This window comes from Nomascus leucogenys, chromosome 8, assembly GCF_006542625.1.
Source record: "Nomascus leucogenys isolate Asia chromosome 8, Asia_NLE_v1, whole genome shotgun sequence".
In the NCBI taxonomy this organism is placed as follows: domain Eukaryota; kingdom Metazoa; phylum Chordata; class Mammalia; order Primates; family Hylobatidae; genus Nomascus; species Nomascus leucogenys.
In genome coordinates this window covers 80,797,140-80,811,188 of record NC_044388.1, presented here as the reverse complement: position 1 = coordinate 80,811,188, position 14,049 = coordinate 80,797,140, and the positions used below count along the sequence as shown (strand labels likewise).

At 41.2% G+C, this 14,049-nt stretch overlaps 1 protein-coding gene and 1 pseudogene across 1 annotated transcript in view; both read right to left on the bottom strand.

Moving 5' to 3' along the window:
* Positions 1–14,049, bottom strand: part of KIF24 (kinesin family member 24) — a 76,324-nt gene that overhangs the window by 27,655 nt on the left and 34,620 nt on the right. Inside the window, exons 5-6 of the mRNA XM_012509089.2 lie at positions 8,718–8,933; positions 5,181–5,268 (exon numbers count right to left, since the gene is read on the bottom strand). Of these exons, the coding sequence (XP_012364543.2) occupies positions 5,181–5,268; positions 8,718–8,933 (304 nt within the window). The remainder of the gene's footprint in view (positions 1–5,180; positions 5,269–8,717; positions 8,934–14,049) is intronic.
* LOC115836544 lies at positions 1,075–1,303 on the bottom strand (annotated as a pseudogene).

The following is a 14,049-nucleotide window of genomic DNA, read 5'->3' as shown; positions in this document are numbered from 1 at the left end:
ATGTGATTCTGGGTTATCACTTGATTTTAACCTCAGTATTTTCATCTCTTAGAGAAGTTTACAATATTTACCTTGATTTTGTGATGATTAAATGGGGTAATATTTGCAAAAACCTCTAACAAAGCATTTGGTAGATAGTGCTCACTAAACATTTGCAATTATTATTAGAACACAGTGAAAAGGAAGGCAGGAAAGATCAAGAGTAGAATCAGCTAGAGAGGCTTGAACTTTGGCATTCGCTGGAGGAATTTCTACAATGCCAAACCTGACTGCTTTCCTTGGTCCCTTAAGCTTGGTTGAAGACTCAGATACTTCTCCCTGGAGGAGTGTACCGTGAAGCTATACGAAGCTAAGTCTTGTCAAGTGCCTGGCCTATCCTTCTAGTCCTCTCCCTTCTACTCTAGCCAGGTTTATTGGATGTACTAGAAGAATGACTGCAATGGCTGCATGTTAGAATCACCTGGGGAGCTTTTAAAATAATACCCATCCTCATACTGCTGGTGGGAGTGTAAAATGGTAAAGTCACTTTGGAAAACAGTGTGGCATTTCCTAAAAAAAGTATGGCCCAGCGATTTCACTCCTAGGCATACACCCAAGAAAATGGAACACATTTGTCCACACAAAAACCTTTGTACATGAATGTTCACAGCAATATTATTCATAATGACCAAAAGTGGAAACAACCCAAATGTCTATCAGCTGATGAATGGATAAATAAAATGAGGTATCCATACAATTTAATATTATTCAGCCACAAAAAGGAATGAAGTCCTGACACATGCTGCAACATGAATGAACTCTGAAAATAAACTAAGTGAAAGAAGCCAGAGACAAAAGGTTGCATATTGTATAATTCTGTTTATATGATACGGACAGAATTGGCAAATCCACAGAGATAGAAATTAGTGGTTGCCAGGCACTGGGCACAGGAGAAATAGGGAGTAACTGCTAATGGAGTTTCATTTTGGGGTGATGAAAGTTTTCTGGAATTAGTTAGTGGCAATGGTTGCATAACTTCACGAATATACTTTAAAAAAATCACTGAATTGTATACTTAAAAAAAAAATCCCTCAGGGAGGATGCACCATTCCTGCAGGTCTTGCACTGCCAAGTCAATGCATGGAGTGGACAGAGCAAGCTCCTACTCCATCTCCCTGTTCCAAAAATCCATTTAATAGGTTGTCCTTGAATAGAACATGTTAAACTGCTGAGAAAAGATACTACATTTTCTATTCTGAAACATTGGTCTTAAAAAAAAAAAAAGATACTACATTTGATCTTAGCCAAAAGACTGAGAAACAATGAATTGTATGCTTTAAAAAACTGAGCGGGGCGCAGTGCATCACGCCTCTAATCCCAGCACTTTGGGAGGCCAAGGCTGGTGGATCACCTGAGGTCAGGAATTCGAGACTAGCTTGGACAACATGGTAAAACCCCGTCTCTACTAAAAATACAAAAATTAGGCAGGCATGGTGGCAGGAGCCTGTAATCCCAGCCACTCAGGAGGTTGAGGCAGGAGAATCACATGAACCTGGGAAGCAGAGGTTGCAGTGAGCCCAGATCGTGCCATTGCACTCCAGCGTGGGCGACAACAAGAGCAAGAGCAAAACTCCGTCTCAAAAAAAAAAAAAAAAAAGAATATTATAGCCGGTCATGGTGGCTCATGCCTGTAATCCCAGCACTTTGGGAGGTCAAGGTGAGAGGACTGCTTGAGTCCAGAAGATTGAGACCAGCCTGCGCAACATGGCGAAATCCCACCCCATCTCTACTAAAAATACCAAAAAAATTAGCCGGGTGTGGTGGTACACACCTGTAGTCCCAGCTACTCAGGAGACTGAGGTGGGAAGGATCACCTGAGCCCAGGGAGGTTGAGGCTGCAGTGAGCTGAAATCGCGCCACTGCACTCCAGCCTGGGCAACAGGAGTGAGACTCTGTCTCAAAAATAAAAAATAAAAAAAGAATGAATATTATGGTATGTGAATTATATCTCAATAAGAAAATTATATTAAGAAAACCAGTGGATCATACACTTTAAAAAAGGTGAATGTTATGGTATATGAACTACATTTTAATTTAAAATAATAATAATACCCACACCTGGGCCCCACTCCTGAGGGATTCTGATTTAATTGACCTGAGGAGGACACAAGCAAGCATTAAAAGATATTATGATGAAACTGGGAAAACAAGCCACAGAATGAGACAACATGCTTATGATACAAATAACCAACAAGACTCATATCCGGAATATACAAATCGGCAAGGAAAAGACAGATAACTCAAGATGAGGAAAAGACCCAAACTGGCATTCCCAAAAGAGGAACTCCAAATTACAAGTTAAAAATATGAGAAAATATTCAATTTTATTCTCAATCAGGGAAATGCAAATTAAAACCCCACAATAAAATATAATTAAACACTCCAGACTGGCAAAAATTCAAAATATCTATCAATTGAAAGTGTCTGCAAGATGAAGCGCAACGGGATTGCTCATATACTGCTTGTAGGAATGCACACCACTCTGGGAAACAGTTGGCAGCATTTAGTGTAGCTGAAAATATGGGCCACTGTGCCTGTCATCCCAACACTTTGGGAGGCTGAGGTGAGAGGATTGCTTGAGCCCAGGAGCTTGAGACCAGCCTGGGCAACATGGTAGGACCCTGTCTCTACAAAGAATAAAAAAATTAGCCAAGTGTGGTGGCATATGCTTGTGGTCCCAGCTACTTGGGAAGCTGAGATAGGAGGATTGCTTGAGCCCAGGAGGTCAAGGCTGCAGTGAGCCACGTGTTGACGCCACTGGACTCCAGCCTGGGATGGACAGAGCAAGACCCTGTCTCCAGAAAAAAATAAAAATAAAAATAATAAAAAAAGAAAAAGCATATCATCTGACCTAATCATTTCACAACTAGGTATATATCCTAGACAACCCGTGTGCTCTGTACAGAAGTACATGTATAAGCACACTCACAGCTGCAATGTTCCAAATAACTCTAAAATAGAAACAACCCCAGTTGTTTATTAACAGGAGAATGTATAAATAAATTGTGGCATATTCCTATGATAAAACACTCTACAGCAAATAAAAATGAAGAAAACTAATGCCAAATGCAAAAACCTCAATGGAACTGAAAAGCATAATATTGAGCAAAAGAAACAAGACACCAAAAAATATAGTGTAGTTCTACTCATGCCAAGTTCAAAAACAGATGAAAACTAAGTTAGATGGTTTGGGGATAAATACATAGGTAGTAAAACTATAACAAATAACAAGAAAGTGATTAGCACAAAAGTCAGGATAATAGGGGGGTGTTATTGGAAAGTCACACAGGGGGTTTGTAGGGTGCTGCAATGTTCTATTTCTTGATCTGAGTAGCTGATTACAAGTGTGCTTGTTTCTTTATACTGTACATACTTAGGTTTTATGCATTTTTCTGTATAGTGCTATTTTTCACAATAAAAAAGGTTAAATCATTTTTTTAAGTAAGCAAAAAAAGGCTCCAAACAATCTAATGTAAAGCCAGGGTTGAGGAACACTTCCTTAAAGGAAGGTTCACCAGAAATCTATTTGTACTTATGTAAATAAATGCCCAGAACAGGAAAAAAAAAATTAAATATTTTACTGTGGACAGTGGATAGCTCAGTGGGGAACAGGGGAAGTGGGGTATGTACAGTAAGTTAGAGGGGCCTTTACTATCTTCTTACATATTTCTGTAATGTTTAAATTTAATGATAAGTATGACTTTTATTACAATAAAAGAATAAATTAATAAAAGAAGCAGATTGAAAAATTCCTTTGGAAGGACACATAAAAAAACTAGTAAAATTAGTTGCTCTGGAAAAGGAAATGGAAGTGGGTATTTTCACTTTTGAATTTTGAACTCATGTGATAGTATTACTTATTAAAAATTGTATTTAAAGTAAGGGCCAGGTGCGGTGGCTCACGCCTGTAATCCTAGCACTTTAAGAGGCCAAGATGAGAGGACTGCTTGAGGTCAGGAGTTCGAGACCATCCTGGGCGACACAGCAAGACACCAGATCTACAAAAAGTTTTTAAAAATTAGCCAGGTCTGGCTGGGCGCGGTGGCTCATGCCTGTAATCCCAGCACTTTGGGAGGCCAAGGTGGGCGGATCACGAGGTCAGGAGATCAAGACCATCCTGGCAAACACGGTGAAACCCTGTCTCTACTAAAAAATACAAAAAATGAGCTGGGCATGGTGGCGGGTGCCTGTAGTCCCAGCTACGCGGGAGGCTGAGGCAGGAGAATGACATGAACCCGGGAGGCAGAGCTTGCAGTGAGCGGAGATTGTGCCACTGCACTCCAGCCTAGGTGACAAAGTGAGACTCTGTCTCAAAAAAAAAAAAAAAAAAAATTAAAAAAAAATTAGCCAGGTCTGGTGGCATGTGCCTGCAGTCCCAGCTACTTGGGAGGCTGCAGTGAGCTATGATTACACCTCTATACTCCAGCCTGGGCAACAGGGCAAGACCCTGTTGCTTAAAAAAAAAAAAAAAAAAAAGTGAAAAGAATTTAAAGTGCAAATATTTGTCTCCAGCAGCTTTTCCCAGAGCCTACTGCCATAGAGAAACACATTAGCAGCATTTGAAACTGGCCCAATAAGGCTGGGCGCGGTGGCTCACGACTGTAATCCCAGCACTTTGGGGGGTCGAGGCGGGTGGATCACCTGAGGTCAGGAGTTCAAGACCAGCCTGGCCAACATGGTGAAACCCTGTCTCTACTAAAAATACAAAAATTAGCTAGGTGTGGTGGTGGGAGCCTGTAATCTCAGCTACTCAGGAGGCTGAGGCAGGAGAATTGCTTGAACCCATGAGGCAGAGGTTGCAGTGAGCCGAGATTGTGCCATTGCACTCCAGGTTGGGTGACAGAGCGAGACTCCATGTCAAAAAAACAACAACAACAAAAAAAGAAACTGGCCCAGTAGTATCCTTCCAATGAATTAAGTTCTCCCACATGCCCTACGTCCCACTAATCGTGGGAGAAACCCTATAGAGAAACAAGCTATCCTCTCAGAAAAGAATTCACATTTTACAGATGTGAAGTGGTGGGCCTGTCATTGCCCTTTGCCTAAATATAAGTCCACTGTACTTGCTTAGTAGCAAAATGAATTTGTTCCCTGTACTTACACTGTTGTGGTGGGTTAATAAAGAAGGAAGAATTAATTACCTCTAAGAGGAGCTCCACACTGTCCACCTGAAGCTCTTGCAGTCCCACTATCTGCACCATGTGCTTGCTATCTTCTCTTGCGAAGAGCCTGCAGATGCAAGAAAGTGGTTGGTATGATGTTGCTACTAAAACAGACTTTGTTCTTGCCTCCCCAGAAACCATTCCACCATTCCTCTATTAAGTGGCAGTTTTCTGGTTGAGTGGGATGGATGCTTATATTCCTCCCAACCCCACCCTCCTGACCTCAGCCGATTTAGGGGTGGTTGTTGATTGTTGTAAAATAAATCAACAACTCTGGCTACAATTAAAAGAATGAGCACATATCTAAACTATGCTAATCAGTGGATGATGTACACCTGGCTACACTGTGATTTGCTAAGAGGTGGATATGGGATCTCTGCTGGTCCAATCAAAATAAAGTCCTGGTCTCTGGTTGTTAGATGCCTGGTGAAGTGATGCTCTCCCTTTGTCCCTGGATGTGAAACATATGGCCCTGTGGTCCTGGGAGCAGTGGAAGCCATTTTGTATCTACAAAGAGAGTTGGCTTCAGGATGAAACTAATAACACAGAAGACAGAATGAAGAGATGCAAATAAACTGGGTCCTTATCGCATCCCTGAGCTGCTGGAGTAAACCAATGCTGAAGCCCGACTGTCCTCTAAGCTTTCCAGTTTTTTGAGCCAATGATTTCCCTAAATGCTTAAGCTAGTATACATGGGGTTTCCTTTTATTTGCAATGTAAAGAGTCCTGATACATCTTATAAAGGAGCAAGGAAGAGCTGGGCTGCATCTGAATGCCTTAGGTCTGCGTTCAAGGTAATAAATGGTTATGGTCTACCATCATCATTAAACCAGATCCACTCAGAGGCATATGTTGAATCTATCAAAGACTCTAAGATTATTTTTCCCTCTTAATAAGATACTGATTAGGGTTAAGAACGGAATTCCACTTCATAATTTAAAATACAAGAATTATTTTCTCAAAAATGATTTTTTTCTCAGTCTACGCTTCATCCCAATTTTCCAGATCTCTACAGAAGGATTGGAGGGAAACAGCCTCACCAATGCCCATCGTCTCTCTGAAAACAAATCTATTAAAACAGTCAGCCTTCTGGAGTAAAAGAATCTAGCTGTTGGATGCAGTGGTGTGTGTCTGTAGTCCCAGCTATTCAGAAGGCTGAGGCAGGAGGATTGCTTGAGCTCAGGAGTTTGAGGCTGTAGTACGCTATGATCGCGCCTGTGAATAGTCACTACGTTACAGCCTGCATAACGTAGCGAGAGCCCATCTCTGTCTAAAAAAAAAAAAAAAAAAAAAAAAGGAAGATCTAACTTTTAGAGCCCTGCTGTCATTCCTGGGCATATTTCCCAGGCCTTAATCTCTGAGCCTACCCCAGAAAGATTCCTCATGGGCAGCCTAAAACGTACTTCAGTTTTTATGCAAGGGTATAAAAACAATTTATCTTCTACTTCTAGGAACTAATTTTAAGATCCTTAAGCTTTGTTTTCCAGTTTAAGAGGCAGACTGAACATACATACTTTTGTCTACCCTTGTCAAAGCCCCACTATTATAGACAATAAATCTTATTAAAAAATTGGTCAGGCACAGTGGCTGAAACCTGTAATCCTAACACTTTGGGAGGCCTAGAGAGGAGGATTGTTTGAGCCCAGGAGTTTGAGAACAGCCTGGGTAAGTAACATAGGGAGACTCTGTGTCTACAAAAAATAAAAATTAGCAGGGCATGGTAGCATGTACCTGTAGTCCCAGTTATCTGGGAGGCTGGGATGGGAGGATCACTTCAGCCCAGGAGGATGAGGCTGCAGTGAGCTGTGGTGGCACCACTGTACTCCAGCCTGGGTGACAGAGCAATACCTTGCCTCAGAAAAAGAAAAAAAAAAATCAACAGGGTAAAGCATAACAGCATAAACAGGAAAGGGTGCCATCAATGGACCAGAACATTTCAGAAGCCCCAGAAAGGTAGGAAATAGATATTAGACAATTAAATGGATATATATATATATATATATATACATGAACCCCACAGGCCATGACACTTGTAGAATAAGCATAGGTCTTCCCTAGTGAGCCTCAGAGAAGCATCAAACCCTAGAGTTAATATATGCCTATTCCCCTGCTAGAACTGAGGAATGCAAATATACAGGGCAATAAAATAATCTGGGCAATTCATTAAAGAAATGCGTTCAGAAAGAGCTAGATATCTTAACCTCCCTTCACCCAAACAACACACACACACTCACACACACACAGCACAATGGCTTTTATTCTATGGCAATTGTTCTTTAAGGGAAGTGGGCATTCTGACTGGAAAGGGCTCCTAATGAGGGCATTGGAGCTTGATGGAGAAGCTGTGATTGAGCTAATTCGAGACGTCAACACCAAGAAGGTAAAAAAGGCAACTCCTCCTCAAGCATCCCCAGAGTAGCACCCTCTTTTATTTCACAGTTGTTTTGTCAGGACTGAACTCGGAACACCTATACCATCTCAAGTGGCAGATCTGAAGGTCCTCTTTTCACTGGAATAGTCTATAGGAGAGAGGCCTGCCTAAGCCCACTCGCTGGCTTCTCCAGTTATGCTACTCAGTACCCTAGTGACCCTCTACAATGGGGGCCTGCCCTATCATGGTCTCCCTATTGAACTGGAACTGCTCCCCCACTCCCCACTCCATTGCTTGTTTGGAGCACGCAAAGCTTGTGCATCCTTTTGGACAGCTCCATAGAGGCTTAGATACCTTTGTTGCGGGGCTAGTCTCAAGCTGATTAGGTTTCCCTAGCCTTCCAGGAGGCTCAGCCTCAATTCACTCCTCCAACGTCTCAAATCTGGTTAATTCTGTTATGACAACCTTTAATCCTTCCACCTCCCCCATTCCCTCTAACCTCTATTCTCCCATTTCCTCCACAACTTCTTTTGCCTCCTACTCAGTTTAAGTCATCTGTTTCAACCTAAACAAAACTTCATGCAAGAAAAATATAATAGGTGTTTAAAAGTAGAGTTACTGAATACATTTCTAAATTGCTATATTATGTTGTGAGAGCAATAGTTTAAGCCTAACAAGGGTTAAAACTCTAAAGAGAAGATTTTCTTTTCTTCTTACTGATTTCAGAAAACTATCATGGTGTTTACCCTAAGATTATTTAGAGGAAAAACAAGAGAAAGTAGAAAACATTATTTATAGTTTTTCCAGAATAATAGGTCAAAAGAACAGGAAGGGGTTTAAGTACATGTTGATTTCCTGACTTCCTGAAATTATGACCTTCTTCATAGACCAAAATAAAAGGGAAAGTCTTTTGATAGACATTAGAATATTGAATACTTAAAAAAATATTAATGAAAAGCTAATTTACATTTTCCTATAGCTGAATTGACAGCTAGAAAATATGTATCTGATGCAGGAGCCTCATTTCACAAAAGGGCACTAATGTACCAAAGCATCTCATTAAAGCCCGTGATTCAGTGATTCTCCGGGACTCTGGCTTAAAACAGCAATGAACAGATTTATTTCTTCCCACTCATATTCAGTACCTTTTTCTTCTATTTAGGAGGTCATAAAGCTGTCCACAGTAAATTTCATAGAAGCTGATCCACACATAGAGGTGCTTTCTTGGCTGGGACACTTCTAGTTGCCTGAAGATATTTTTGGCAGCTAGAGCATACAATCCTGGATTCTCATGAGTTCCTATCATGGTGTAGGTCTTTCCAGCACCTGTCTGTCCATAAGCAAAGCAAGTGGCATTGCCTCTGGGGAAAGGATAATTTGCATTACTTATGCATATTAAGAGAAGTATTAGTTTACCCATAGATTTTTAATGACAAAGGTCAAATGCAAACATAGAATCCTAGAGAAAATTCAGCTATAAACACATAAACCTTTAAGGAGAAGAGGACTTCACATTACAAGAACACAGGAAGAGGAAAAAAAATCCTCAAACCACTACACAAGTTTTCCTTTTTTGTTGTTGTTTTTTGAAATGGAGTCTCACTGTCACCCAGGCTGGAGTGCAGTGGTGTGATCTCAGCTCACTGCAAACTCTGTCTCCCGGGTTCAAATGATTCTCCTGCCTCAGCCTCCTGAGTAGCTGGAAGTACAGGTGTGTGCCACCATACTGGGCTAATTTTTGTATTTTTAGTAGAGATGGGGTTTCACCATGTTGGCCAAGCTGTCTCAAACTCCTGACCTCAAATGATCCGCCCACCTCGGCCACTCAAAGTGCTGGGATTACAGACGTGAGCCACCATGACCAGCCTGAGTTTTCTTATAGTAATTTTCTTACAGAACCAGTAAGAGAAACAACTCTAGAAGATAAAGAAACAAGGGCTTTAAAGAAACCACTTAGCCAATAAGCATTTGTTGAGTTCCTACCCCATGCTAGGTGCTTTAGAGGATCCTAGAGATGATCTACTATTAATCTGAAAAGTTAAATTTAGTGAAAGAATAGAGAATTAAATACGAGAAATAATAGGAGATCACGTGATAAGCAAGATGGTAGTGACCACTCATAACTAAGGAAGTTTAGATAAAGGGGAAATCAATGTAAGCAAAGTATTTGAGGAAGGACTCACAAGAGTAGGAATTGGGCTGGGCCTTGAAGGCAGAAGCTGAAAAGCAGAGAGCTTCCACTGTGGAATAGGAATGGTGTGAACAGAGGCCACAGTAGTAAAGATGGCAGCAGGCATACCAAATCTTCAGGGGAAAAAAAAAGCCTGGGCTCTGGTTTCTGCCCTACCATTAACTAACCATATGACCTTAGGCAAGTCCCCTCACTTTTCTCTGTGCCTCAGTTTTCACTTTTATCAGTAGATTAGTTTCTAAGTAGTAGTAGATTGGTTTCTAAGATCCCTTCCAGTTGTGATGCCCTATGATTCTAAGTGAGAATCATTGCTCTTGTATGTGGGTACATGTGTGCATACACACCCTTTATGAGTGCGAAGAATTGCAGAATAAGAGGTGGAGAATGGAGTTGGGAGACCAGCGTATCAATCACAGTATGTTTTACGAGGAGTTGGAGACCAAAATTATCTGAGTGTTGTGGGATTCACCCACGCAGTGCTAAGTAGAGAATGAACATAATCTTAGAGCTGTTGCAGACTCTTAAACATGAATCTGGTGGATTAATGATAAAAATAGCTGCTTGCAGCAAAAAAAAAAAAAAAAAAAAAAAAAAGTCTATGCATTGTGACAGGAAAATAAATCTCAGGATCCCGAACTCACTTAGCCAAATGGAAAAGTCAAGCTGGGAAATGGGTCCCGCAAACCTGCCTCCCATTTGGTTCCTAAATAAGATGGCTACAAAGATAAAAAGCTACATATCTCCCTCACATTTTGCCCACTAGGAAATTCCTTGTAGGCCCATGACCTTTATCTTAAAACAGTTGTGTTGAATTTCACCCTGGCAATGTCAATTGATAGCTTATCTTCACAGGTGGAAGACATACGACAGAGCTCAAAGTCATCCCTCTGCTCACCTGAAATAAATGCATATTTGATGCTTCCTCTGCCCTATTGTTGTCTACATTATCTAATGTAAAATGCAGTTCACTGGGACAGGTGAAAGCATGAAGAACTGTCTTCTCCAATCCCCAATATGAAAATTGAGTATTCAGTGAAAGACTGATTAAAGACTCGAAAGGATGCAACTGTCTTGTATCTATTGAAACATTTAAAACATATTTCTCTTCCTCCAATATTCACCCTTTCCCCTGTAAATTTTTTTTCCTTTTCTTTTTATTATTTTTTCCCCTTTTATTTGCTCTCAGATCTTACCCTTTAAATACTGAAGCCCTCAAAATCGTCTTTGGAGAAAGGTATAGACCTGTCTCCTGGGCACACGTTCTTAACTTTGGCAAATAAATCTACAATGATTGAGACTTGCCTGGGTCATTTTCTTTGATTTATAGCATGGACAGGGATAGGGGGAGGCTGGAGGTGGGCAGAGAGATGAGTACACAGAAAATGATTTGAAGCCAGGTAGAAAACAAAGAAAGAGTAAAATGACAAAAGCAAGGGAACCATGGAAATGTGAGAATCAAGACATGGGAGTTAATTAGATGTAAGCTGCTTGGAGCAGAGACCAGCTACTCTTTGCCTTTTGAACCCTGGCTCCCAGCAGTGTGGGTACTATAAATACTGGCAGAGGCGGAGTCAGGAAATGAATTACAGGAGAAAAATTTGAACACACTAAGGAAGATCCAGCAGAGTAAGAGGAAAGAATAATATCTACTTTACTTTCTGAACAGTTTAGGGATGAGATTTTTCAAAAAGCAATAATACAGGAGTGAAAAACCTTATTATACTTTAAAGAGTGGATACACTTAACTTGCAACTCTTGTTATTACCAAAGTCTTAACATTCAAATTCTAACTTATGTTAGAAACTTACTCCTCAAAAAGCATTCCCTAGATTTGGTGCCCTTACTAAGAAATTGAACCTAAGAGATATTTCACATTTTTAGCCTGCTCATAAAATTTAAAAAATTAAATAGCTTTTACAAAACAACAAAGCACAAAAAAATGGGCAAATGAAGATATCCAAATGGTCAGTAAGGACATGAAAAGGGCCAGGCATGGTGGCTCACACTTGCAATCCCAGCACTTTGGGAGGCGAGGCAGGCGGATCACTTGAGGCCAGGAGTTCGAGATCAGCCTGGTCAACATGGCAAGACCCTATCTCTACTAAAAATACAAAAATTAGCCAGGTGTGGTGGCACACACCTACAATCCCAGCTACTAGGGTGGCTGAGGCACGAGAATAGCCTGAGCCCGGGAGGCGGAAGTTGCAGTGAGCTGAGATCGCACCACTGCACTCCAGCCTGAGTGTCAGTGAGACTCTATCTCAAAAAATACAAAAAAACCCCCAAAAAACAAAACAAAACAAAAAAAGGCCAGAAGCGGTGGCTCAGGCCTGTAATCCCAGCACTTTGGGAGGCCGAGGCGGGCAAATCACGAGGTCAGGAGATCGAGACCATCCTGGCTAACACAGTGAAACCCCGTCTCTACTAAAAAATAGAAAAAATTAGCTGGGCATGGTGGCGGGCTCCTGTAGTCCCAGCTACTCGGGAGGCTGAGGCAGGAAAATGGCGTGAACCCGGGAGGCGGAGCTTGCAGTAAGCCAAGATCGTGCCACTGCACTCCAGCCTGGGCTGCGAGACTCCGTCTCAAAAAAAAAGAACATGAAAAGAAGCTCAGTATCATTAGGCACTGGAGAAACTCAAATTAAACCTACAATGAGATTATTTAATACCCATTAGATTGGCTAAAATAAGAAAGCCTGACAATATCAGATATTGGAGAACTACAATTCTCATGTTACTGTTGGGAGTATAAAATGGTACACTTTGAAAAGTTGCTTGACATTTTCCCTTTTTTTATCTTCTTTGAGACAGGGTCTTGCTCTGTTGCTCAGGCTGGAGTGTAGTGATCACAGATTATTGCAGCCTTGATCTCTTGGGCTCAAGCAACAACCTTCCAAGTAGCTGGGACTACAGGCATGTGTCATCACGCCCGGATAATTAAAAAAAATTTTTTTAGAGATAGGGTCTCACTATGTTGCCCAGGCTGGTCTTGAACTCCTGGCTCAAATGATTCTCCCATCTCGGCCTCCCACAGTGTGAAATTACAAGCGTGAACCACTGTGCCCGACTGACACTTTCTTATAAATATAAACCTATCCTATGAGCCAGCAATTCCATTTCTAGGTTTTTACCCAAAGTAAATTGAAAACATGCTCATAAAAAAAAGTATACAAGTATGTTCTGGCCATCATGGAGAAACCCCATCTCTACTAAAAAATAAAAAATTAGCCGGGCGTGAGATTACAATCCCAGCTACTTGGGAGGCTGAGGCAGGAGAATCACTTGAACCCGGGAGGCAGAGGTTGCGGTGAGCTGAGATCGCACCATTGCACTGCAGCCTGGGCAACAAGAGTGAAACTCCGTCTCAAGAAAAAAAAAAAAAAAAAAAGAATGTTCATACTTTATTCATAAAGTCCAAAGCTGGAAACAATGCAAATGTCTGTCAACAGAATAGACAAAACAAAGTGTGATAATTTCATAGAAGGGAATATTACTCAGCAATGAAAACCACAGATACATGTAACAACATGTACTAATATAAAACACCATTATGCTAAACAAACATTATGTTAAGCATATAAGTATAATGATTCTATCTCTATGATATTGTAGAACAGATAAAACTAATCTATACTGACAGAAAGTAAGTCAGTGATTACCTAAGACCTGGGGGTGAGGGCGGAGGATTAACTAAATAGGGACACAAGAGAACTTTCTGGGGTGATGAAAATGTTCCATGTCTTGTTACAGATATTTGTTACTCACATATATAAAACTATCAAAACTCATCAAATGTGAATACTTAAGATCTGTGCATTTTTTTTTTTTTTTTTTTTTTTTTTTGAGACGGAGTCTCGCTCTGTCGCCCAGGCTGGAGTGTGCAGTGGCGCAATCTCGGCTCACTGCAAGCTCCGCCTCCCGGGTTCACGCCATTCTCCTGCCTCAGCCTCTCCGAGTAGCTGGGACTACAGGCGCCCGCCACCACGCCCGGCTAATTTTTTGTATTTTTAGTAGAGACGGGGTTTCACCGTGGTCTCGATCTCCTGACCTTGTGATCCGCCCACCTCGGCCTCCCAAAGTGCTGGGATTACAAGCGTGAGCCACCGCGCCCGGCCCTGTGCATCTTATTGTATGTAAATTATCCCTTTGAAAAAGTTATTTGAAAAAACAGTCAAAATTCTCTGGAATCAGCAACACTAGCAAGCTACTTGGCATTTTCTATCATACATGCCTACAATTTTAATAGATAGGTAGGTAGATAGCTAGGTAGGTGGATTAGATAGGTA